Source organism: Xiphophorus hellerii, chromosome 5 (genome assembly GCF_003331165.1).
Source record: "Xiphophorus hellerii strain 12219 chromosome 5, Xiphophorus_hellerii-4.1, whole genome shotgun sequence".
Lineage (NCBI taxonomy): Eukaryota > Metazoa > Chordata > Actinopteri > Cyprinodontiformes > Poeciliidae > Xiphophorus > Xiphophorus hellerii.
This window is the reverse complement of record NC_045676.1, coordinates 11,448,457-11,473,950: the sequence shown is the minus strand read 5'-3', so window position 1 is coordinate 11,473,950 and position 25,494 is coordinate 11,448,457. Positions and strand designations below refer to the sequence as shown.

The window sequence follows — 25,494 nt, the reverse complement described above, 5'->3', positions numbered from 1 at the left end:
GGTTTGTTGGAGTGGGCCATTGGGACGCACTTGGAGCTGACTTTGCAGTTACGAGTGTGTAAAGGTGCCATATGATGAGGGTAATCTATTGGCTCCGTCATATTGCTGCATGTGCTAATAAGGTTGGCCTTTACTGCAGGAGTTGGAGCAGCAGATCAGGTTCAAAAGACTGAAATATTTTCTCAAGCCCCACCTAAGCGTGCGCCCTGAGGCGAGGGAGAGACGCCTACCTGCTGCCGAAGCTGAAAACATGCTGCCACGCTTGCATAAACTGTTAACGGGTTGTGAGTATACGCCCCCACCTACACCTCCCTAAATCTAGTTATTGATTCTACTTTGGGTTTTTACAGTAAAGGTTGTTAAATGATCCCAATGAGCAGTGTTGCTGTGGCAACTTGCATGAGTCACTCATTTTGTGCGAATTGTTTTGCTGGTTTGAGGAAGGAGGAGACTGTAGTTTGGGAGAGCTGTGAGAGGTTAAGCATCTTTTGGACTTAAAAAAAAAAAAAGAGATGAGTTATGAAAGTGCTCCAGTCTTGAGCTGCCATGACAGTTCTGCCTCCTTAGCAGTCGCCTCTGCTGGCCCTGGAACTGCTTTCTGTGAGGCGTTATTAAAAATAAAAAATAAAACGGCCTCTGTGACAGATAGGGGGTTGCCCTCATTGACTCTTCGTAGGGTGAAGTTGACAGTGACAACACCATCCTCCAGCTGGCTTTTGTGCGCTCTTTAAAAGCAAACTGGACGCCAGGACATGAGTCGCCCTAAAGCCAGAGCCCTTCCTGAACAAGCCAAACTGGTTTCATGGTCATACCTTACTTTCTGTGCTAGTTGGGTAAACACACATCGTTTAGAGAGCTTGTGTGCTCACCTGCAAATGTTTGTCAGGTGTCATCCCCTCTTTTTTGTTTTGGACTGTTTATTTTTCATAAAAGACTGCAGCTTTTGTGGAGACGTCAGCCTTTATTGTAGAATAAGGACTGCTGATAGAAAGCCGTAAGAGAACCAGTCTGCCACAAGGCTTGCAAGGGAGACAGCAAACATGTGGAAAGCAAGACTAAAATTGAAATTTGCAGCCTAAATGCAAAATACTGTGCAAAAACCTCATTATCTCAGTACTGTAAAGCATGATGTCAGTAGAATCATGCTGTGGAGATGCCTGTCTTAAACAGGGACATTAAAGCCAAGTCAGCCTTATTTATGAAGTGCTTTTAACCCTTTCATGCATGAATTATGATCCTTTGTGTCAGAATTTTTTTTCCATTTTTAAAAAAAAAAATTCTTAAGGCATAAAAAAAGGTAGGAAAAATTTTTTGTAAAAATAATCTTTTTTTTATTTTTTATTTTTATGTGATCAATTGTAATTTTGTCCAAACACAAAGTTGTTATTTGAAAAATACATCAGTAGTATTGTTCCTTAGGGGTTATCTGATGTCACAATATTTTTTTTACTTGCAAGAGTCGTCTACAGTAGAAGGAGGGACCAGGTCTGTTCTCATGCTTTTTTGTCTGTCGGCCATATTGTATTTAACAAAAATAATTTCTTGCATTTGCAGCTGATGGCCAGTAGTTGATGGTATATTTTATGATGCATCAGTGTCCACTTCAGTGGTCTGTGTGCATTTATAACATAAAAGTCCACAGGAAGCCCAAGAAAATGGCTTTTAGATAGCTGTCCACTGTAGTGACCACTATGCATGAAAGGGTTAAAAATGGCAAACAATGTCTAAAGTGCTGAATATAAAATAGTTAAAAGAACAAAAACTATTAAAAATATAACAGATAGAATGGAATATAACACAAGAAAAAGTATCAGCACAACATCTGTTATTTGTTCACACCAAACCTTTAGGAAAAACTAAAACAAGAACAAAGGCTCACATTTTAGCAAGCCAAACTTGCTGGTTCGGATACAATGAAAAGCTTTAGATCAAAGCATAAACATGTATTAGAATAGCAATTTACAAAAAAATTTTTAGTTTTCAGATGTACAATGTGGGTAGAGACAGTACCGCAAAAATCATTCTTACGATAGTGGTGGTGGCGGTATTATGTCGTGCAAGGTATTTGGAAAGATGGATGGAATCCATCTGATTCACTGAATCCTGCAATCATGTGGTGTGGCTGTGAAATTAATATTCAGTTGCTCTCCATCCAGTATGACACTTGAGCTATTTTGCAAAGAATGGACAAACATTTCAGTCTCCAGATGTGGAAAGAAGTTAGAGAGATATGCCAAAATGCTTTGAGCTGCAATTGCTGTGAAAATTTCTTCTACAAAGTATTTCTTAAATTTTCAGTTTAACAATAAAGCATGTCTTGGTGTTCATCTATCAAATTACTTGGCAGTTAAATACATTCAGGTCTGTAATTGCAATATATGAATGTAAAAAAAAAGTTTTAAAGAGGTGTAATGCAATACACTATAGAGGTTGGGTAGGAGCCATTTGTTTGATGAACAGATATGTTACCCTATAAGGAGATGGAGAATGGAGTGGTGGGAGGAGCTTGAGCATCGCCGATATCCTTGTTGCTAAGAGGCAAATGGGCTTGATTGACAAGTGTGGGGGCGGGACGTATGTGAGGGGTCCCGTCTGGATTTTATGAAGCGTAAAGAAGTGAAGCGCGCAGCATAGAGAGAGAGAGTGGGAGGAAAGGGAGAACAGCAGCAAGAGGAGCGGGGAAGAGCAACTGGGTGAGGGGTGGGGGATGATGGCGTGGGCTGGAATAATTTAACAAGAGGGTGTCTCCTGGCTCATCGTTATGCCATAGACACATGTCATGAACGTTTCTCCAGCTGTTTTTTTTTCTGCAGCGGCGAATAAAATAATCCAAGATGTGATCCAGGCGCTGAACTTCCTCAGTTAATCCGATCACTGAGCCAAAACGCGAGGGGCTGTTAACAACATGAATCACACTTTCCAGAGTCGCTGAATCGGCCTGTGGAGAGACGCTGGCGCCCAGAGGAAGTAAAGATCCTCAAATGACATTATTCATGTGAAATGACCCAGCGATGGCCTAGTTAGTGTAAATCGTGTTCCCTCTTGTCTCCTCGTGTTTCGTGGTGAGACGGCGGCAGACGGGGGCGCTTTCTAACGTGCCTTCCTCAGACCCACTTGGTGCTGCTAACTGACCCGAAAGGAAGCCAGCTACAGCTACTGCTCTGACTCACTGGCTTTTGCGGGGGGCCAACACACACACATACGCAACCTAGTAGCATCCCAACGCCAGGGGGAGCACATGCACAGACGCACACACTAAGGCGTGCACGCTTAAACAGAACAAACCTGAGTGCTGACACAAATGCACTGCATAAGTTTGCTCTCTTACAATTGACCAGGACTACCCTTCTTTTGTGTCTTTGTATTCCTTCTTTTACCCCCCTCTCACCCTCCTTTCTGAGTGCATTTATTCAGCTGAGGCTTTTATCCTGATGTGAATCTCAAAAGCCACTTGCAGTCAGCAAAAGGCTCATGCCAGATAGAAAGAGCTGCACGCAAAGCACATAATGTTTATGTAGATACCTGGACTTTTACCACTGCATACGAGCTAAAGAAAAGACTGCCGAGATGCAGCCAAAATGGATCTCCTCTGAAAACGGTGGTTGTGAAACACAAATACTGGGCTGTTTTTGGCTCGCGTTCCTGCTTCTATTTTCGTCTGGCAGAAGCAGCGCTAACAGCCGGGGTAGTCCGTTCTCCTGCTGGCTGGAGTCCGTTAGAGCATGAGCAACGGCAGCGAGCAGGGGCGTCTGACGGAACCGACAAATGCTTAAACACTGGAAATCACATCGCTTCAAAGCATCAATAACTCCGGTTCACCTGATCAGACCTGTGGTGGTGCTGTATTAAATTCCACATTACCGGTACTATCATTCTGTCCAGTTGCATCACAACGTGTCAAGTCCAAGTCTGACTCATCAGTAGTCGAGTGAGATGTGTCATGAGTCATAGATGTTGGGACTCGCAAATGACAACACCGGAGCTGTGAGGAACATTTTACTGCACAGCAGGAAGGTAGTTTCCCCAGCAAATGTGTCAGAAGGTAGAATTTCACTGCATAGTCAGTGATTTTTCTCTGCAGCAGGCCGGTACCTGAGGAAAGTTTCCACAGCGAGCTTAATTGGTTTGTTTTTGCTTTATTGGCCTATTTTGAAGCATTGCGTACAATGTGGGGCCATTTATTTTTGCAGTAAAGAATCCATTGTGGAAGGAGATGACTTTAGGTTTTAAACGAGACAATCTAAATGACGTCAGAACGTTGTTTAAATAATTATAACATCGTGCAAAACCATGCGTACCTTTTTTTTTTTTTTTTACCTTTTGTTATATTACACCTAGAACCAGCAGTGGTTTCACTGGGATTTGATGTGATTTCTGATTGGCTACATGTCACATTCAACAAAACGTTGCTTTTTTTGTCCTCGGGATTCAAACATGTTGAATATTTCCTTTTCGGAGCGGTCCTGGTGTCCTTGCGATCAGTCTTATCACACATGGGAGAAATATTTCATAAGATTATGTCTAGAGCCATCATGGTAACCTACGTGTTCTTAAAATTGTCGGAAGGTGAAGATCTGTTCAAAAATCGGCATTAAAATCAGAGATCCGTTGATCAACAATTACACATGGATTTCATAATTCTGACTTCTATGGAGGAGTGGTTAAAATAATCTGTTTTTGAAATAAAGTTTTAAGAAGTCATGTTTACTGTTTGCCAAATGCCATGTATCACATTAAATGATAATATCCAATTAAATACAATGAGTGAGTGTGTTATTGATATGAAAGCAGATGATATAGATTTCTGGTATGAACATTCATGCAAGGCACTTTAAATTTGTAGAGCATGTTTCTAGAGCTCACATTTCAAATGGAGTGAGTGATGATCACAGTTTAGCTGCTGAAATCTTTTGGCTTTGGCTTCATAATTGGCCTAGTCAATAACTGGGAATGATATCCAGCTTTGTGATGAAGACAAACCAAACAGCTGCAGAAACACAAAAGATTGTTCATAGCAATAAAGTTCATGAGAACAAGTAAAGAGGACAAAAACATGAGCATTCATGATTTGTTTGGCTGATGTAATAGATATCCGCATAGAGCGATCATAAAAGTCTTTTTAATTTTTTTCTACCTCATAAATAACCCATAGGTGATTAATAAATTATAAGGAAAACATTAACAAGCCAACAACGCCTCCCTTTATAAGTGCAGTTAGGTAGACATGGAGCCAAATATCATTTGCATCAAAATGAGCTGTTCATTGAGCCTAGCTGGAAATTTTAGTCTCCATGCGCCATCTGTGAGGCAAATGTGCAGAGACAATAGCGCAATGCAAAACAACACCAAGGATAAATAAAGTTAAACTTGTCTGAATGAAGGTGAGAAGGGGTTGTGCAGCCTGGTTTAAAAAGGATGTTGGATATTTATATGTTTATTGCCAGAAGTTGAAAAAGAAATTACATTCGTTCTAGTGTCTAAGGTGCAACCTGCGAAGCTGCTTGTAAGGCTATACCTCAAGTTTCTATTGTAAACATCTCCTGTTTTTGTATGAGGATTATTGACGTCACCGTTTGCTCACCCAGCAATTTTACTGAAAATGTCAAACCATTTGATTGGTGGTCAGTGTGACATTGAAATTGCTTAGGGAAAAAAAAATTATGTGTTTATTTCTTCAGTTTTAAATCCGTAATGGACTTATGGATTCATCAATTCTTAAAAATCTCTCCAGAAAGTTGTTCAAGAAGCAACTTTTTCCTCTACTTTACCCAAGCCAGGTGTTGAGCTTTTGACTTCCTGCTCTTCATTGAGCAGCTCTAGTTTCTCTTTCTGCTCCCACCTGCTGACCTGGAATTAGTTCCTCCATCCCTGATCATTTTCATAACTGTGAGTGCATTTAATCTAAGACGAGCCTATGTATCGGTCAGTGCTTTAGCATAGCACGATTTCTTTTTCTTCCTTTACTCAGCCTAAAACCTGAGCTAAGCGGACTAATTTACGCATTTCTGCTCTCTCCTATTCGTCTCTGAGATGGAGAGGCGAATGTAATAAATTCAGATCGTCCTCATCAGAGGATCGCAGCTCTCATTATTACCATCACAGATTGAATTTCTTTATCCAACATGGAGAAATTTCCTCACATGTTAATGATTTTCTGGTCTATTTTAAGGCTTCTATTCTTTTATTAGAGCATAAAATTATATCAGCTGTTTACCGAGCGCACATTTTAAAGAGGTATTATAGCGTGGAAGGAGAAATGCTTAGAGGTCAGGATTTTTTACTTTCACTCTCGGCCCCAATTACAACTGAGAGCCTCATCATTGATGTGGGATATTCTAAATTATCAGAGAGTAATAATAGCTGCCATGGTTAGTGTGAAAAATGAGTCCCCATTTTTAACATATGACACATGAAATGTTCACAGGACAGGAAGGCAGCGATGTGAGGGATGTTATCACTCAGCAGAATCCTATTTTGGATGCCTGTGGGCAATATTGGAGCAGGTTCACACAGCTGCAGAGTTTAGATGAGCGGACACAGCTGCTATCTGAGAATGTGAATGAAGTTAAACTTGGACACAGCGGTCAGTAATCTGCTGGCAGCGCGGCTCGAGTGGCCACGCGCTGAAGATGGAGATCACGGTTTGTGTTGGGAGAGACTCTCGAAGGAGCAGTTCAAAGATTTCCGTATGGAAAAAAAAGATGACTGCGTTGCTAGAGTGTCGAGATTAATGGCATACATGCATTTACTGCGTACTATCAGGGAGCAGGAGGGAGTAAGATAACAGGATTTCATGTTGTGATTACTCTGCTGAAAATCACAAGAGGCAGTCCAGTACTGCAGTCAATAAAGGATGACTTCTGAGCATTTTCGTCTCTTAAAGCTACAGAAGTGTCTACTTTCTCTCGACATCAGCGTGAAAAAGAGGATTAGGTAGCAGGTTTAATAGCTTCTGCAAGGGTAACATTCTTATTTCTAAGATTAGCAAAAGTTTTTGTTGAAGGATTATAGATTATACAGCAATACATAGTCTGTAATTTCCAGTACAGAGCAATAATATTCAAACCACAACATCCACAAACTTTAATGCATTTTGTTGATGTCATAGTCCAACACAAAGAATTGCATAATTATGAAGCGGAAGGAAAAGAGTTGCTTAGGCAGATCGGATGGAGAGACTTTGTGAGGATCTGTTTTCTGTTTGTCTTGCCACAGACTGTCAATTGAATTTAGTGGACTTTGACTGGGCCAATTTAACACAACAATATGCTTTGGTTGAGGGTTGGGCAATAAATTCCTTTCAATTAATCAAAACTTTTGTTTTTGAAGATTTTTGGATAATCTGAATTTATTTTCACCATTACATTACTGGGATTTCCACAGTTCAGCTGAAGGCTGTTTTACAGCTTATATTTAATTGGACTTGAATTCAGGTCAACTGTATAACAAAATATAAGAGTCAGGCTTCGATTTTTTTGGTTTCAGTTGTGAGTAACTAATATAGAATATTTGTACAATAATATTGCAAGAATGCAGTCATAATATTTTGAGGATGAAGTAGCAAAATTATGAGAAATCCTACAAGAAAAATAACAAAATAATTAACCAAGCTTTTTTTCTCATAATGACTTTTTTCTCGCAAGACTTTCTTCTGGTAAAAATTGTGTCTTTTAATCTGCTAATATTATGATTATATTTTCATAATTAAGTAAAAATCCTTGTAGTCTTTCCCCAATAGTCTGTTGTACAATTCACAGAAGGAATTATTGAAATATAAGCCATTTAAAAATAATGTTTACTGTCATTTCTAATTACTATTTTGGAAAAAAAAATTGAGAAAAAAAATTGGATCTGGCATGAAAATAAGTCAGAGATGTAATTTTTCTGCCATATAGCCCAGGCTTACGTTTGTCTGAGCCATTGCACTGTGACTGGCTGAATGTTGCGAGTCATTGTCCTGCTAGAAGCTGAACCTCAGTCTAAAGTCTTTTGAGCCTCTAACAGGTTTTCTTTCAGGATTGCCCTTTGAAACCGATGTCCACATGATTGTTCTGTCCTTCATAGGCCTAGGGCAAACTTTAAATGGCTTATTTCAACAGCAGCTCTTTTCTATTTTTCACATTTTTTAACTATTCAAGTACAAGTAAAATCAGCAACTGATAGTTGTTCTTTCTGGATATTCTCCCTCCTGAACAGTGGATCTATGCAGCTTCTCCAGCGATACAATCAGCTTTTTCTCTGATAAATTCTCGTTGTTTTTGATGGACAGCCGTGTCTGTAGTTTCACAGTTGTTCCATCCTCTGTGTATTTTCAGATGACAGATTGAACCTGACAAAATGTTGTAGTTCACTACGTATGAATACTTATGTAAGGCTCTGTATAAACTATTAAACCAGGCCAAAGCAAATGAAAGAGCAGTTTCTCTAAAAAGCTTCTTGCTTTTCATTCCAGGGCTCTTGCTGTATTTATTTACTTTTGTTTGTCTCTGCCAATGAACAGACAAAGTTTCCCCCACACAGTCTGCTGCTCCCGTGTCACAATATTGATGTGATCCGTGTCGACCGCGTGCATCCCCCGGTTTGTTACAGAGTCGAGGGGCTGGACTACAGTGTCACAGGTGCGACGCTGAGAAAGGTCAAAAGCTGGGAGACAGATGGCTTACGCGCACACATACACAGACATAAACACCCTCCCACACACTTGTAACTCTCCCAAAGGGACAGTGATCCATTGTGCAGCTCAGATGGGCATCGCTGTCACTCACGCATGGACAGACGCATGCGCACGCACCCCCCCCCCCCCCCCCCACACACACACCAAGCAGATGTCTGGTAAACGATTATGATAAAAAGGACATCAACCATTACTGTTAAATTGCTACTACCAGTGTGTTCTTTTTGTGCTACCTTATTACAACTATCATTAAAGATTTAATAACCGCAGAGGAGAGCAGAACCAATATGGTGAAAATAATTACATGTAGTCTATGAATGAAGAACACAATAGCAAGATAAATAAAAAGTAAGTTTCATGAAAAAAAGGTTTCTTAGATTAAACATAAACTCTATATTATCTTTTTACTAATTATCATATTTAGTTTGATATTAAATAAATGCATGTGACTCTTTTTTTTCAGTTTGTCCTTATTATTGTATGAACAGTATCTTTGTCTCTCTTTTTTTTTCCACTTTTCACATCGCAGCTTCCCAGTCATACGACACGGAGAAGCTGGCTGTGCCAGGGCAGATTTGCTCTACAAAAAGGATATCTGATGGTTTCCTAATCGCTTGATTGTCTTTATTAAATCGAGGTTGCATCTGGAAACAGCATGAACAGGTTGCATTAACAAGAACCCATTGTTTTAAATAAACACAAGAACAACAACGCAATAAGATAACAAATAAATAGCTCTGCCAGCCTTCTTTCACGATTTTATTAGTACGGTACTAGTCACCAATATCAGGTTCAGCGTCAAGCAAGGATATTTTTCAAATGGATGCAGAAGGAAGTTTTTCCACATGTACTTGCTGCCCTGCAGATTTACTTCTCTGCTGGCATTGAGAGCAAATTGAAGCAATTCTGCAGTGCTCAGCCTCGTACCTGACAGTGATGGTGAATGCAGTGAACCTGCTACCTGCTGTATGTAAGGTTTCCTTTTGATTACAGAACATGCTTAAAAAGTCACGTTATTGTTGCACTTCAGTGTAGTTCAAACAAAATTTTCTAACTGTGTATGGATGGTGGAGCCAAGCTGCAGGTCTGTGGGCATTCTTGCCTTGAAAGGCGTCTCTACCGTCCAGCCGTACCAGAAAAATGAGGGAAATGGTTCAGAACTTGAACTAGGAGATTCTAGGAGAAAAACTGGAAAAGATCTGCAGTCCTGCTGAGAGATGTAAAACCAACCATTTTTGCTTATATACTTTGATTTTTCCTGCCAATAATGATTTTATCCAATTGAGATCCCACTTTAAGAACTGTACTTAAGAGCATTGAAAATATGTCTCTTTAGCCTTCCTGCCATGAACGATCCTAAACATTTTCTTTTTTTTTACTTTAGGAACAGAGATGAAGTCTCAGTGCGTGTGAGAGAAGAATATTTGTAAAACAAGGTTTTATTGTTGATATTTTAAGCTGTGTTGTATATTTTATGTTAGCGACATGGCATGCTGAATTGTGGAAAAATTCATTTTCATTTTACACTCGACTTCTTCCAGATACAACATGGTGCCGTCTATTGCTGGATGTTTGGTACCAATCATGCATCATTTCCTACCCGCTAGGGGGAAGTGTTGCCGCTTATCCTCCCCTCTTTCTTTCATCTTTACTTGTCACTCACGCATGGACAGTGACCTTTTCAAGACATGACTTCGCAAAACCTATCTAGCTTTCAGCCTTCGAAAGGTGCAGAGATACGCATCAGTCAAAAGACATTACAAAATAAGAGCGTACTTATAATTGGGATCATTATCTCGGTTAATTGCACAGCTTGGTTTTCATTACTGTCTGTGAACAGCAAGCTCCATGTTTATGTTGAAGATGCAGACCTGTAAAATAAATCTGACATTTCTAAAATGCTGCCAATGTTTCTAAATACAACATGTTCCAGAGGTGGAAATGTTAAGAGGATTAAACATATCTACTCTGCTATATCCAGGTTAGCCTTGATGGTATCAAGTGAAGTCCGTTTGTCATTGTGACAAGATGTCTACAAGGTGGTTGCCTTTTTGTACCTGGCAAAAGTTAGATATGTTCACTACTTTTTAAAATTTTCTGTGTGATTTTTTTCTATGTGGTCAACATGATGCATTGCTGAAGAAGGTCTTTTACCATCATCATATGTTTATAGGAGGCCGTCTTGTTCATGAGAAGCCAGCCAAGTGCTAGTGCAAACTGCTATGGTGGTTTGCTGACATCACCGCCAACATGCGCCGTTACCGTAAGCAGCTTCAGCATGTTTGCATGCTGACCTCAGCACTTACCTTAAAGCCTGCCTGCATCTTGGTGCAACTTGGCACGGCTGCAGTCCTGATGTAATTATATTAGTGAGATCAATAAACTAAAAGCAAAGGATTGTCCCAGTTTGTTGCAGCCTCTAATTGATTGGGCATCCCATGAATTCTCAAGAGTTATAAATAGATCTGAAAGACAGTGATGGATGGTTTATCTCTGCAGCTATGGATCAGAGGCAAAGCATGCCTCTTCTATCAGTCACCACCTTTATAGTCCATCCCCCCCTTTCCTCCTCCTTCTCTGCTGCCTCCCTTGCTCACTAACTATTACCATTTAGGGTATTCATGCCCCTCTGCCAGCAGGGAGGAATGTGTGTGCGCCTATGTGTGTGTTTGCGTGCATTTGCAGATGTCTGCATTGTTTTCCACTATGTTCTGGTAACCTAAACTAGTATCTTATGGGGTAATTGTGTGTGAAATACTTGGAGAGTCTTCAATAATAACAGTTGGTCTTTGTGTGAGCGCTTAGGTGTGTGGGTGTTTGCATGTCAAAGGTGATTTGTGTGCAGAGGCGTTTGTGAGTGTGTGTGCAGGCGTCAGACACTCATCGTTGTGCAACAAACCGAGCATGGAGGCATCTGACCCTCAATAATAGATGTGGCTGCAGTGAATATTTAATGGGCAGGGGGCTGAAGATACATGCACGCTCTTACACAGGAGGGAAAAATTAAAATTTAGTATCCACCATGTCTGCATGACTTTTAGGCCAAGACTCTGGGGAAATGGTCTCGCAGTGTTTGGGAGGTGTAGGGGAATTTCACCAGCTGGCTACCGTAGCTCCTGCTACCGTCTCACTCTGCTCTCGTTCCGTCCATAGGGCTCTCAGGATAGTGCTGGCGGTCAGGAAGGACTCGTACCCCCACCCTTCTCCGCCTTCCCACCTCCTCCGCCTCCGCCTCCTCAGAACGGCCTGACCCTGGATTACGGGAGCAGCCTGTATGCAGCCGGAGCGGTGCAGGGCCCCGTGGAGGCTGGTGGAGCAAGCAACAGCGCGGCCAACCCCGGCAATAGCCTCAGCCAGGTGAGCGCCAACCTTGTGGTGTGGCCACAAAAAGACTTAAACTTTTTAGAGTCAATCTGGCAGAAATCTGAGTCATCCAGTCTATTTTCTTATCTGGCTCTGATCTGTGATCAGGAGGTAAAATACTTCAAACCTGATGAGTTTTTTTCCTCCACTCATTAAACAAAACAAACTAATAATTTTGACCATATTTGGTCTATAAATGCAACAAACTGCTGCTCTTTGATGTGACCCTTTTAATTGTAGAACTATCAGATAAAGTTACAGGACCTTTCTGATGAGTAAATAAGGAAAAAGTCATCATTTTTTGATGGATTCAAAAGTACAACCTCTGTGAAAAAAATTGCATTAAACATGTTATATATTTTTTAAAAATGAAAATGTCAGACCAGTTAATTTGTGGGACATTAATGATGAGCAGAAATCTGTCTTTTCCAGTAAAAGCTTGATCAGTGAAACTCCACAGACTTCTACAAATGTTTCTGATCTGAACCTAAATAGCTCTGCCAAGTGTTTAACTACAGAAAGATACATAATTACTATTAAATATTTGCTCTAATGATTTAACATTTGTAGACAACTTGAGTTGAATACATCTGTTTGTTTAATAAGTTGACAATACATACGGATGTTTCTTTCAGATTTCCTCTCCTCTTAAATAAATATACTTTCCTGTTTACGCTGCGTACTTATTTTGAATTATTGGACTGCAGGTGATAAATTCGCTTAATAAATCTGCTAAGTAAAGACTCTCAGGCAATCAACATTATTTTCTCTACAGCAACGCTCACAAGTCTGCTTTCCACATTTGCTGAATTCCTTCCTTTTCTATTTTATTAAGCAGGCTGTATCTGGGACTGTTTCTCTAACATAAATTGTGTTGGATGAAAGTGAAAAAGCCACTCAAGTTGTTGTAAATCCAAACCTTAAATGTCTTTCAAACTTTGGTTGTAAATACAGATGCGCAGATCCGTTTTGTATCTTTGGTTTTGGTTTTAGTAAATCTTTGACCTACTGATGCCTTATGTCCATGAGAGGTCATTTGATTTAATTCTGATCTGTTGTTTGATGTTAAACAATAGAAGTACCTACAAGTACTATTGGAAACATGTCTATAAAAACTGATACATAGATGAATCAGAGGAATAATCGGCTAATTACTGCCTCTCGACTCGATTGTCATTAGTCTACTCAGCCTTTTATGATAAAAACAAATATCTGTAACAAATTGTAATCAGTTGAAGGACCTGGTTCATGTCTTATTTTGTCTCTGACCCTGCAGTCTGATGGCTCCTCTCAAATTGACGGGCAGTCTGTAGTTGGCTCAGGTGGAGGGGGCGGCGGCGGGGGCCCTGGGGATGATTCGGACGCCAAGGGGACGCCCAAACGTCTCCATGTGTCTAACATCCCCTTCCGCTTCCGAGACCCCGACCTACGGCAAATGTTTGGGGTATGTAGATAAAAAAAAATCCTCCTTTTCTCTCTGCTTGCAATGCGCAAAACATTTTCTCTGCCCCTTTAAAGTCAGAATATTTTGTTACCCTGAAATGGCTTGTCGTGATAACTGCTATTTGGTAGAGAAATGCCTCCAAAATGTTTTGATGAAGCAAGAGCAGGGGAGAGATAGATGTGGGAGAACCCATCCTGGCTCAGTGCCAGCTCATCATGGCTGAGCAGTGCTGACTCCCTGTGGCGAACATGTGACTTCAGTGCTTCTGCAGTCTCCTAATTTCCCTGCGTTGTCTCTTTCGTTTCAGCAATTTGGCAAAATCCTTGATGTTGAGATCATTTTCAACGAGAGGGGCTCCAAGGTAAGATGGTAGAGACAGACCCTCAAACATTAAAGCGTTTAGTTTTTTATAAAATAGGAACTGAATTATTGTTTTTGCCGCCTCTCCTCTTTTCCCCGCCCTCCTCCTCTCCTCGCAGGGCTTCGGGTTTGTTACGTTTGAGACCAGCTCAGATGCAGAGAGGGCCAGGGAGAAGCTCCACGGCACGCTGGTGGAAGGACGTAAAATCGAAGTGAGTGTCCAGCCCTCCAGAACAATGTCCATTTTCTCCTCTGTCTCTCCTTCATTTCTAGAAATGACAAATGAGAACCATTATGGTGGTTTCTGCCCCAGAGAAGGTTTCCACGTGGCTGTTCTGTGTGCCCTTTTACCCCCTCCTCTGGCTTCACTATAGCATGGTGCAGCAGTGCCGCACGCTCTCTCATGACGGCACTTCCTGTCGTTGATGTTGTTGATGATGTTGGTGTTGTGGGCTCTCCATTGCACCTTGAACTTGGAGCTGTGTGGTTTGCAAAGCTTGCTGGGTGGAGTGGCTACACAACAGGCATGGCTGGTGAGACGTCACTACGACTCGATCGCTGGCGATTTCTGCTGCTTCTGTCACAGCATGTAGGGTCTGGTTGTTTTTTTTTTGTTTTATTTTACTTTTTCTGTTTCCCTGCACCTTCTCCATCCCCATCATCACTTCTTCCATGATCATGATGAGTGGCCGTTTTTGATTTATGGTTGTGTTTATGACTGGAAGAGATTTCAAAAGCCTCTCTTGTTTTCTCCTGTGAACAGAAAAGTGCCTGCTGGTGTCGCATGGTTGGAAACGTACAGTGTCTTGCGAAACGATTTAAACACTTTGAACCTTTTCACATTTCGTCACACTACAACCACAAACTGAAATATATTCTCTTATGACTTTGCCATGAATTAGTACAATGTAGGATAAATTTGTGAAGCAGAAGGAAACATTTCACAGATCCTCTCAAACAAAAAAAAACTGAAAAGTGCGGTTTGCATTTGTATTCAGCTGGTCTCAATTCTTTTCAAGGCCGTAACAAGATGTCTTCCAGGATTGCTTAGTGGCTAGCCACATTTATCTATCCACGATGAATAAACAAGATCGTCACAGTTCTACCTCAGTTACTGGGATGATTTGTTCAAGAGATCATACTAGGAGTGGGCGTTTATTATTGTGAAAATTTTCTTATGATATGAATTTTCGTTTATTGTTGTCTCGATAAATTCCAATTAATTATGTTAAAAAAGACAATTTTATCGGAAATGGGTTTTTTTTTTACTATTTTTTCCACTGTCTGTTCCACAGTGGGATCAATAAATTTGAAAATATTATTAAATACAATTACTATGTGCAGCTTAGTGGCACAAATCACACTTATTTAAGTAACTGGCATCCTGAAAAAGCTTGTTTCAAATGGGTATGCTTTTCAAGAACAATATTTATACAATGATGTTATGAATGCTGTACCTAAAAATGTTTTCTTTTAATCATCATAGTACCACAAAATATTGCGATGAAATTCTAACTCCATATCACCCACCCCTACATACACAGGCCACCTGACTAAAGCATCGTATTGATGTGTCCCTTACATTGCTTGTGGCAAATTGGAAACAGGACCTCTTTCTGTCTTCTTGCTTTCTGTTTTTGTTCCATCAATCCCTTCGTTGCCACACTTTGCAAGACTACGTGTTTTCCTGTCAACAGCTTTGCTCACCTGAGATGCAGATCTCTGCATCTTCTCCAAAGTTACCTCAGGCCTCTTGGCTGCTTCTATGACTGATGCGCTCCTCACTCAGCCTGTCAATTTTGGATTGAACGATGCTCCATGTGATTTTTCAAGCTTAGGATAGTGTTTCAGAATTTAAACCTGATCTGAACTCTGAACTTTCACCACAACCTTCTCTCTGACGTGTCTGCCGTGTTCCCTGCTGTCCATGATGCTCTTCCTTCATTAGTGTCCTCTAACAAACCTCTGAGATTAAATTATACACGGTTAAACCCCAGTCACTACCTCTGTGACTTCTGATGGCACCTGAGTTCACAGTAAAAAGAAACTGAATACAAATTCACCCCAAATCTAAGCCTCGCACATTAAGCAATAAATCAAGTAATCATATTATAAATTAAAATTAGTGTGATGATATCTATTAGGACAAGGATCCTGAAATAGATGCTACTTTTTGATATTGTTGGAAAGGCTGCATTTTGAGAAACACTGTAAACATTTGATACCCAATACGAAGTAGTTAGTTTGCACTACCTCTCACTTTTGCCTGTTTTCCCTGTCTAAACTAAGTGATTATTATTTTTTTAAATGAAATTTTAGTTAGATAATCCATAATCCATCTTAATTACCGGTATTCTTTTTTCAGTTGTTTTGTTTGTTTATTCTGGATATTAAAAATTGTCTTAAAATGTCTTTTTTTTTGTTTTGCATAATTATTACAATAGTTCAAAATGGTCTCAAAAAACCTTTCAGATTTTAAATCAGTCTTATCATTTTCCTTCTGCTTTACAATGATGCCCTCGCTTATTTAGGTCTTCTACATATAGTCCCAATGAAATACCTAATTGTTTGATGTTGTAACTTGACAACATGTGAAAAGTTTAAAGGGTGTGAATACTTTGGTGAGGCACTGTAAGGTTAGAGTTTGCTGGGAGTTTCCCCAGCCTGTCACTTCACACTGAGCGACTTGTATGCGGTCGCTGCTGATATGTTTGGTGTGTTCAGAGATCGAAGCATGACGGGGGGCATTTCAGGGGCGGGAGTTGAGGAATGAAACTGCTGTGAGAAGTGTGGTGTCATTTTTGATTTTCCAGAACTAAAGAAAATAAATAAAATCACATATGCAAGATGGATGGTTAAATAAAAAAAAAAGGCTTACTGTTTGCACACACCCTGCTTGAAAACGAACACCAGATCTCATGGAAGTGCATTTTGTTGTGGCATTTTTTTTTCCTTTTTAATTTGTCAGCATGAGCTCAGATTTCAGTTGCAAATGGCCTCCGAGAGGGTACACACACACGCCATGCTTTCTGCCATTTGCTCGAGCTGTTGGTATTAAATCGTGCTTCAGATTAAGTTTTTTCTTTTTTCTTTTACTTACTGCTGTAGCTCTTCTGCATGGTCTTTGGATGTCCTGCATTCTTCTCTTTGTCTGTGTGTAGGTGTGCTGAATTACAAAAAAATGGAAGGTGGAGAAAGAAGTGAAGAGAATGCCATAGATAGCTGTCATTCCCTCTCCTTTCTGTATTTTTTAATAGGTTTTCTTCTATCTCCTTCTATCTTTCTTTTCACACCCAACCGGTCTGTCTCTCTGTTTTTGTCCTCATGTCAACCTTCATCCCCCATATCTTTGTTCATTTTTCTGTCTCGTGAAGTAGTAAGAGGCAAAATCACTCTAGAAAGAGATTAAATTTCTAATTTTTTATTTTATCGTTGTAGAGTGTCCCCTGAGTTTCATCTCCATTTCTTTAACCTTTATGATCTGTCGTCATGGTGGGTTATAGAGGCTAGGTGGTTGGCTGATACTTGCAGGTGACTATTGTCATGTGACCTCTGACATCGCTTCCTTTCTACCACAGGGTGGGGGTTGCTTTTCATTACTTCGTTTTGTTTGTCCCTCCCCTTTCTTGCCTTATTTTGTTTTATTTTTCTTCTTTTGTTTGGTTCATCATTTGTTTCTTACGCATATTTTCTCGATTTCCCTGATGATTTTTGTATGTTGTTGTTGTTGTTGTCAGTCTCCACGGTAACTGCTCGCGTGTCCTCACGCCGTTCCCCCGACCACGGTAAGTTGTGTACACATGGCATCATCTTTGAATGACCCCTCCCCCCACCCCATGCGCCCAAACAAAAAATAAAATGCACCCAAACAAAGGATTCCCTTGCTGCAGGGAGCTTGACTGATTGGTGGACAGAACCTGATTGGCTAATCCTGTGATTGATTGGGGAGGTGGTGAATGAGACTATTAGGAGATTAGCCATTTACCGCATGGCATTACAATAAGGCCACTTGTGTAACTGAATGTACCGCATCTATCTGCAAGTGCAACAACTACGACTACCACTTCTTAATGCATTCATTACAATCACCTCTAACTGCATTCAAAGCATTTAATTCGTGAGCTGTATCCTGCATGGTTTACTCTCTTTCTGGTCATCTGTATGACGTCATGTAGTACTATGTCATCTCTCTGTGTCATGTGTCAGCCAATAGCTCCATTCTTGCACCTTATTAGCGGGAGAGCATGCTGGAGCATGAGTGCTATGTTAGCTCTTCTGGAGAGGGGATAATAGCTGTCTGTATATCATGGCGTGCTGTAGTGCTTGATGATCACTTCCTGTACCAGTGCTCAGACTGTTGTCGAAGTGCAGGTTTGCAGCCTTAATGTTTCAATCAGAGCTGTGTTTCGTGGATGAGTAGCCCGGGTTCCCAAACGGGGCCGATTTTTAAAGTAAAGCTGAAATAAAATAATAAAAAAAAAAAGCATCCTGAAATAATTCCTGGCAAACCTAAATGAAAACAGCTTTGTCTTGTTCTGATTTCTGTGAGGAGGTGTCCTTGATTTACCTTTTGATCAGTTTGGTTCTGGATGGTGTGTGTCGTCGGTTGTGTGCTACGAGGTGTTCTCTGGTGTGCGACACTGATCTGAAATGCCCGGCAGTGTTTCACAGCAATGGTTTGATTGTTTTTGGTTTGGTTGAATTGTTTTTTTTTTGTTTTTTTTTAATTTGAGAAATGATACTTGCATCCCCCATCCTCTTTCTTTTCTCTGTGCTGTCCTTTCTCTGTATCCGTTTTTGCACCAATCATCATCTCCTCCATCATGGCTCATGTACAGTTAGACTGGATGTAGGCAAACAATCAGATTTGTGTGTTGTATGTGTATCACATCTTATTGATTTTTTGTTGTTTTTTTTTTTGGTTGGAAGAACTGCACATTTGGATGAATCGTTCACCCTCACTCTTCTCTTTCTCCTCACGTTTCTGTGTTTTTCTGTTTCCTTTCATATGGACTGGCACTTCCTCCTGCATCCTCTGTCCTTTCTCTGTTGTTCTCTGTCCCCTCCTCCCTTTTCTGTATGATGTGTTCTCAATTGGGAGGGAATCCAACCTTTTTTCTTTTCTGTTTTTGATTGGTCTATTTGCTGCATCTGATGCTTGCTAATTGGTTAGTTTTGCTCACCTCTGGTGATGTGATGCACTCCTGGTTGGCTGTCTGTAATTTCTGTACAAACTGTTTGATTGATGTTATTTATTTATTTATTTTTGGTTATAAGTTTTTGCATTTTGTTCAACTGACAAATCTGCTGCTTAATTCACCTTCTTTGTCTCCTCCTTTTTTAGCAGCAATATAATGGTCTTGGATTTCTTTTCGAATGCCTTTGCTCTGAAATATATTTTTTAAATTTTCTTTGTTCTATGTGCCAATAGTTGCAATGTTTGTGTGCAAAACTGCCTGATTACTCACTGGGATCCTTGTTTTCAGTGTTTCTTCTTTAAAAAGAAGCGCATGCATTAAATACCATTGCTGCTCATCTACAGAATTAACACCCTGTCAAGAATAAAAACTGAAATTAAAAGTACGATGGCGCCTCACATGAAAAGCAGAAGAGTTTTGTGAAAAATAAAATGTATGTTCTAAAATTTTAAGAAAATGTATTCCTATTAAATTGTTAATATTTCCTGAATTTTGCTTGTATCTGTATATATATATATATATATATATATATATATATATATATATATATATATATATATATATATATATATATATATATGGATATATATATATATAAGAAACATAATAAATTGGCTCCTAAACCTTTTGTTTATTTTCCAGGTTAATAATGCCACAGCCAGAGTGATGACAAACAAGAAAATGACCACACCATATGCTAATGGAGAGGGCCTTGCAGCACTTCCATATGGTAACATATTATCCTGAGCTGTACTGGTGACACATTTCCTTTATTGATTGCTTTTTTAGAATAAAATTCATTTTATAGAACCGCACAATATATCACAAATATATCATCATTGCATTATTAATGAGTGCAATATTCACATCATGAAGGGCTGCTTGGAGTGCAGTAATTGTTGGCTAATATATTCCAACTGTTATTGTGCATTTTTCATGCCAATGTAATAATTAACCAACAGCAGCACAAATGATGTTCTCCAATATGCTAAAGGCTAAAGGTCACAGAGTGATGGAAACACAGATAAAAAAGAGAGGCACATATCATGTCTGAGATAATCATTGCAATATTTTCCATAATTATCTCCATGGCAACATCTTCATTTTAGTCTACAGGATTCCAGTGCTTCTCAATGAAATCCTACATTGAATAAACTCCGAGTTACCAGATAAAAGGATTTTGGATAATAACTAAAAAATAACAGCATAGTCCTTTAAAAGGCAGAATAGGTCTCATTTATATAATCTTTAAAATATTATACTAGCTATAAGTATAGTTACAGCTTCTAGCTGCAAAAACCAGTATGTATTATTACATAATAGATATCACTTGTGTAAAGAAAGAAAGACTCTTATAAAGCATAGAATTTTATCTGACCATTTTCCATTTATAAAAAAATATTTAATTTGTTTCTGACTTTTTTCTTGTATTAAATTTTCTAAAGGACAGAAATTCTGGCCCACTAATTGAAATGGTTTTATTATTTAATGACAATCTTCATAGATTTGCCACATCAGACCTTTGATTTTAACACTTTACCCATAAGCATTTAGTCTCTGACTCTTGACTGAATACACACACATTCATACGTAAGAAAATTTTAATTTTTCTACTTTTTGTGCTTTGAACTGAACTGAACTGTAGTGGTTGTCCTCGATTGCATCTATGTCAGTGTGACTGTAAATAAAAAAAAAACTGTTGTATAATATTTCAGTCCAGGTTGAATTATTTCATGTATTGAAGTTTTAATGCTTGCCTTACGGTTTTGATAAAATTTTTTTTTGCTATTTCTGTCAATAGGCTTAAGTTGCTATAAATCTCAAACTCCAATATTAAGTTTAATAAACTGCTCTCCCAAACAGCTTGGGAAAATTGGGGAACCACACGAACAAGATTAAAAGGTGGATGTGTTTTTTCTAGGACTCAATCACTGATCATTTTACAAGGATTGTTTGAGTTCTGACCCAACATTTGGGTTCAAATCGCGTTATTCATTCTGAATCCACGCTATTACGGACCACAAATAAAAATGTTCTTGCAACCAGCTTGACTGGTGAAATTGGTTCCTTTCGCCTGTTAAGTTACTATTCATGAAAATATTAGTTTTCTTCATGTAGGAATGTTGCCTTGATGTTGTTTTTTTAATTTTATTCCTATAGCTGGTTGGAAGTTAAGTCCTATGGTTGGAGCCATGTACAGTCCTGAGCTCTATACAGGTAAGATATTAAAAAACTAATTTTATTCTGCTTCTCAAATAATATCCAGCAGATACTGAATTTTGGAGGCAAAACCTTGCAAAGTCAAATTAAGAATTAGAACAAGAGACACCTGCACATCCGCAGGCTTTTATTTTCCAAAATTGTTGAGTATTACTAAAACTATAAATTGTAGCGGAGGTCAAACATGTTTCTTATAAGATAGTCTTTTGTTGTGCTTTTATTTTAATTCAGTGGGACATGACATCAACCAACAATCTAAAAAATAAGTAGTTTGCATGTCATCAAGGCTCATCCACAGAACAGACTGGGTCCAGACTGAAGCGAACAACTAGGTCTACAGAGTGGATCGTCAGGGCTGACCTTTTCTCCATCCAGGACTTGTACAGGTCTAGGGTCAGGAAAAGGGCAGGTAGCAACTCTGCAGACCCCACACATCCTGGATTTTACCTTCAGGAAATAGCGCTACAGAGTGCTATTTATGAGAACCAGCCGCTACAGAGATGATTTCTTCCTCCAGGCTGGAACTCTAATGAACACCTTACAACCTGAGTAGTCAGTTAAAACAGAATTTTAACTGCCACAACATACCTATCTTTTCTTTAAATTAAAAAAAAAATTGGCTGGAAATACTGTTTTTTTCCCTAATGTTTATATATTTGTACTTAATCTCTGTACGCTGCGAGTTATAATTCTGAAATAAGTATTTGGACCAATACAACCAGAATTCAAGTTTTCCACATGGTTACTTGTCCATGTGGTACACAGATCATTAAGGACACCTGGCCATTGAACCAGTTTGTTCTGTTCAGGGAAAGTGAGGAGCAAGATAGATCTGCACAAGGCAAGAAGTTTGGTATGATTCTGGAACAAACAGTAGAAATACAAAATGAGAATCAGTCATGATCAGGGTGACCATAAGAAGTGAACCATTAGCACATAACTACACAGGTGGAGCTTACTATAATCTGAAGACACAATCTTGGGCCCACATCCCCCAAGGATCAGAGTTTTGCAACCATTAGATGTGTCTCTGCTTCAAGACACCTGAGTCAAATAATGAAGTCATCTAAAGTTTACCCAGTAAGTTTTAAGTCATGCTTTGTTTGGGATCAAATACATATTTCATAAAATGGCATGTATGTAAATTTTTAACCTCTGCAAGTTTTTATGTTTCTGTTTTTGGTCGCTGTTCTGCCTCTTCCATGAAACTCGTGACTGTTCTATTCTCTACTATCTGAATGTATTTTTTTTACAGCCTACTTGTTATTTTGATAACATCTACCTTTATTAACACCAACCTGACTCTGAAATGTGAAGGTTTTTTAGAAGCTTCCATACCAAACAACTTTAATCACATCAGTTTAGCTGAATAAATCTACAGAAACTGTAAACGATTGCCAACAACCACTCACTTAGGTGATAAATTATGAAAACACAGATTAGTCAAAAAAATAATTTCTCTGTGGAGATATTGTTAATACTGCACCATTGTGAATACAATGAAAGCTGGATGTTTTGTCATATAATTTTCTAATCATCAGTTCCAGGGTTCCCGTACCCGGCAGCAGCAGCAGCAGCGGCTGCCGCTTCCACCGCTGCGACCTTTCGAGGAACGCATTTGCGGGGTCGAGCTCGGCCTGTCTACAGCGCGGTCAGGGCTGCCGTCCCACAACCTGCCATCCCAGCATACCCTGGGTAAATACATATGTAAATATGTGTAATAGAAATACCTGTATTTTTAGATCAGTAAAGAAAAACAATGATAAGGTTGATCTTCTTTTAAAGCATGGCTTCACTTATCGAGGTAGTGATTCAAATCGTGCATGTTGTGTTTGGATACATTTCTATAAAAATAATAACTTTGATAGTTTGCGGAGCTAAAATACCATTTCCTTGTACTTTTAAACATATTATGATGTGACCGCAGTAAAATTAAATTGAGGTCTTTTGTTTTTGGTAAATCTCACCAGCTGAAGTAGCAGTAGTAACACTTTGAAGTCGGTGCATCTGTATACAAAGAGGTGGTATTTAGTCTTGCATGTTGCACGGTGTGTAATAATCTCACCCTTCTTTTCTCTTCTCTCTCTCACAATTTCTTTGGCACCATTTTCTCACCTCCCCATCACCTTCTCTATTTGTTGTTTTCTGCTCTGTCCACACGGTGGCGCTTCACTCCATTATTTCCTTGTTTTGTTTCATTTTGATTTCTTTCTTTTTTTTTTTTTTTTTTTTTTTTTTTTTGGTTTTCCAAACACCACCCCTTTGTACTCTCTACCTTTCTGTCTTTTCTCCTGCTGTCGTCTGTCTCCCTCTCAGTGTGATGGCCTATCAGGATGGTTTTTACGGTGCAGCTGACCTCTATGTAAGTATGCCTGCCTCTCCTCCACTGCTTCACTCGTCACCTACGTTTTCCTTCGCTTGCCTGTGGGTTTTCAAGTGTGAAACGGTGCGGATCAAACCCATAGAGGCGTGTACTTTTGACAGTTTCGATTAGTCACTGTAACGCATTTTGTGTCATTCTGCCTAAATCTGAAATTATTTTTACAATGCTTCACACCAAGTTTACTTTTTAGGTATTTTCTAAGAGCCCTAAGTATTTAGTAACACACCTGGTGATATGCAGTATTCCTCCTCAGTGCAGCAAACAGTTCAAATCAGGCTCATTCACAAGTAAACTCTTCTGGGGTTTGTTTCTGTGCCTTTGTGGAGTAAGTTTGAACCAGTGTGACCATGAGTGTGTGCCTGCGTGTATTTGTGCGTGTGTGTGTGTATGTGTGAGACCAGGTTGACAATAGCTGTTTCTGTTCTCTCTGTAGACTAGTGTTTCAGGACATTAGTGGCAGATTGCCCCAGGTAGGGTTTACACACTCTATGTGACAGCCAGTGTGCATCCTCCTCGTCTCCAATGACTGCGTGCTGCTAGACATTATTGACCATCTGAGATTGAATTGCCTCTTCTGTCTTCTTTTACTAACTCACTGGATTCTGACATGGGTGGAGTTACGGAAGGGGGAGAAAAGAATTGGGCTAAAATTCCCATAGAATACAACGAATCTTCCAAGTGATGTGGATAAATAATTAATAAGTTGAAATCCAGATGGCAGGTGTGCAGTTACAGTAATGGACTGAGATATTGCAGTATAACTTGATTATTTTACAAGAGTAATTTTACACTTGAAACCAGAAGTTCACAGGCACTCAATGAAAAGACAGATACACATTTTCTTTTCACTTTCTGAAGTTTTTTGGGGGGCTCAGTTAGAATTACGAAAATTATTTCTTTCTCTAAAAATCATATTAATCAGAGTAAGAATATATTAGAGATTCATTTAATAATGTCTTAAAAGTCTAATGTTTACAAAAAACAAATACTGTATGTATGGAGGTATGTTTGTATGTTTATGCAGGAAAGGGCAGGGCGCTTGTAAGCTTGGGAACACCATCCTAACTGTGAAGCATACGTGGGTGGCAGCATCATGTTGTGAGGCTCTTTTGCTGCAGGAGGGACTGGTGCACTTCATAAAATAAATGGCATTATGAGGAAAGAAGAATATGTGGAAATATTGAAGACATCAGCCAAGAAATCAAAGCTTGGGTGCAGGTTGGTCTTCCAAATGGACAATGATCCAAAGCATACAGCCAAACTTGGCTCAAGAACGACAAAGTCAGTGTGTTGGTGTGGCCATCACAAAGCCCTGATCTCAATCCAGGCAGCCTATAAACTTAAAACAACAGAGATTTAGTCTGACATAACTTCAGACGGTGAGGAAAAAGGCACATGTGTCTTTTATTTTGGTGTATGTAAACTTCTGGTTTCAATTATATATGGACTGCTTAGCAAAGGTATTCATACCGCAGCACCTTTTGTTACCTTTTGTCACATTACAACTACAAACTTCAATGTATTTTATTACCATAGGTTTTAATCTTAGGCACAGTACAGCTGCAGTATTTTTTCTCAGCTGTTTTTACAATTAATCTGAAATGTGTAGAGAGTCTATGCTTTGTAAAAAGCGCTGTGGATCTGTGCAGCTGTCTAAAAGAAAATTAAGGAAAAAAAAGTCTTCTCTTACATGAAAGAATGAGTCAGAACTTACAAAGTTGCAGTACACAGCATAGAAAGTTCTTCAGCAAATTATTATCTTGACCTTTCAATTAAAATGTGTTGACTGTGGAGTAGAAACTTAAAAAAGATAAAAGTTGAATAAAGTTATTCTTCTTGCTAAATATGTCCA

General features: G+C 39.3%; 1 protein-coding gene across 8 annotated transcripts in view; it reads left to right on the top strand.

Annotated features, from left to right (window-relative positions):
* The window catches only part of rbfox2 (RNA binding fox-1 homolog 2), a 49,378-nt gene that overhangs the window by 18,217 nt on the left and 5,667 nt on the right, over positions 1–25,494 (top strand). For 3 of the 8 annotated variants that reach the window (XM_032562023.1, XM_032562021.1, XM_032562025.1), the window contains 9 exons: positions 10,848–10,937; positions 11,828–12,031; positions 13,314–13,481; positions 13,789–13,842; positions 13,961–14,053; positions 19,682–19,769; positions 21,200–21,256; positions 22,801–22,954; positions 23,576–23,621. In XM_032562023.1, the coding sequence (XP_032417914.1) occupies positions 10,848–10,937; positions 11,828–12,031; positions 13,314–13,481; positions 13,789–13,842; positions 13,961–14,053; positions 19,682–19,769; positions 21,200–21,256; positions 22,801–22,954; positions 23,576–23,621 (954 nt within the window). Of the gene's footprint in view, positions 1–10,847; positions 10,938–11,827; positions 12,032–13,313; positions 13,482–13,788; positions 13,843–13,960; positions 14,054–19,681; positions 19,770–21,199; positions 21,257–22,800; positions 22,955–23,575; positions 23,622–24,075; positions 24,113–25,494 lie in introns of all 8 variants that reach the window. The other 5 variants (XM_032562024.1, XM_032562026.1, XR_004339190.1 and 2 more) reach the window with 4 other exon arrangements.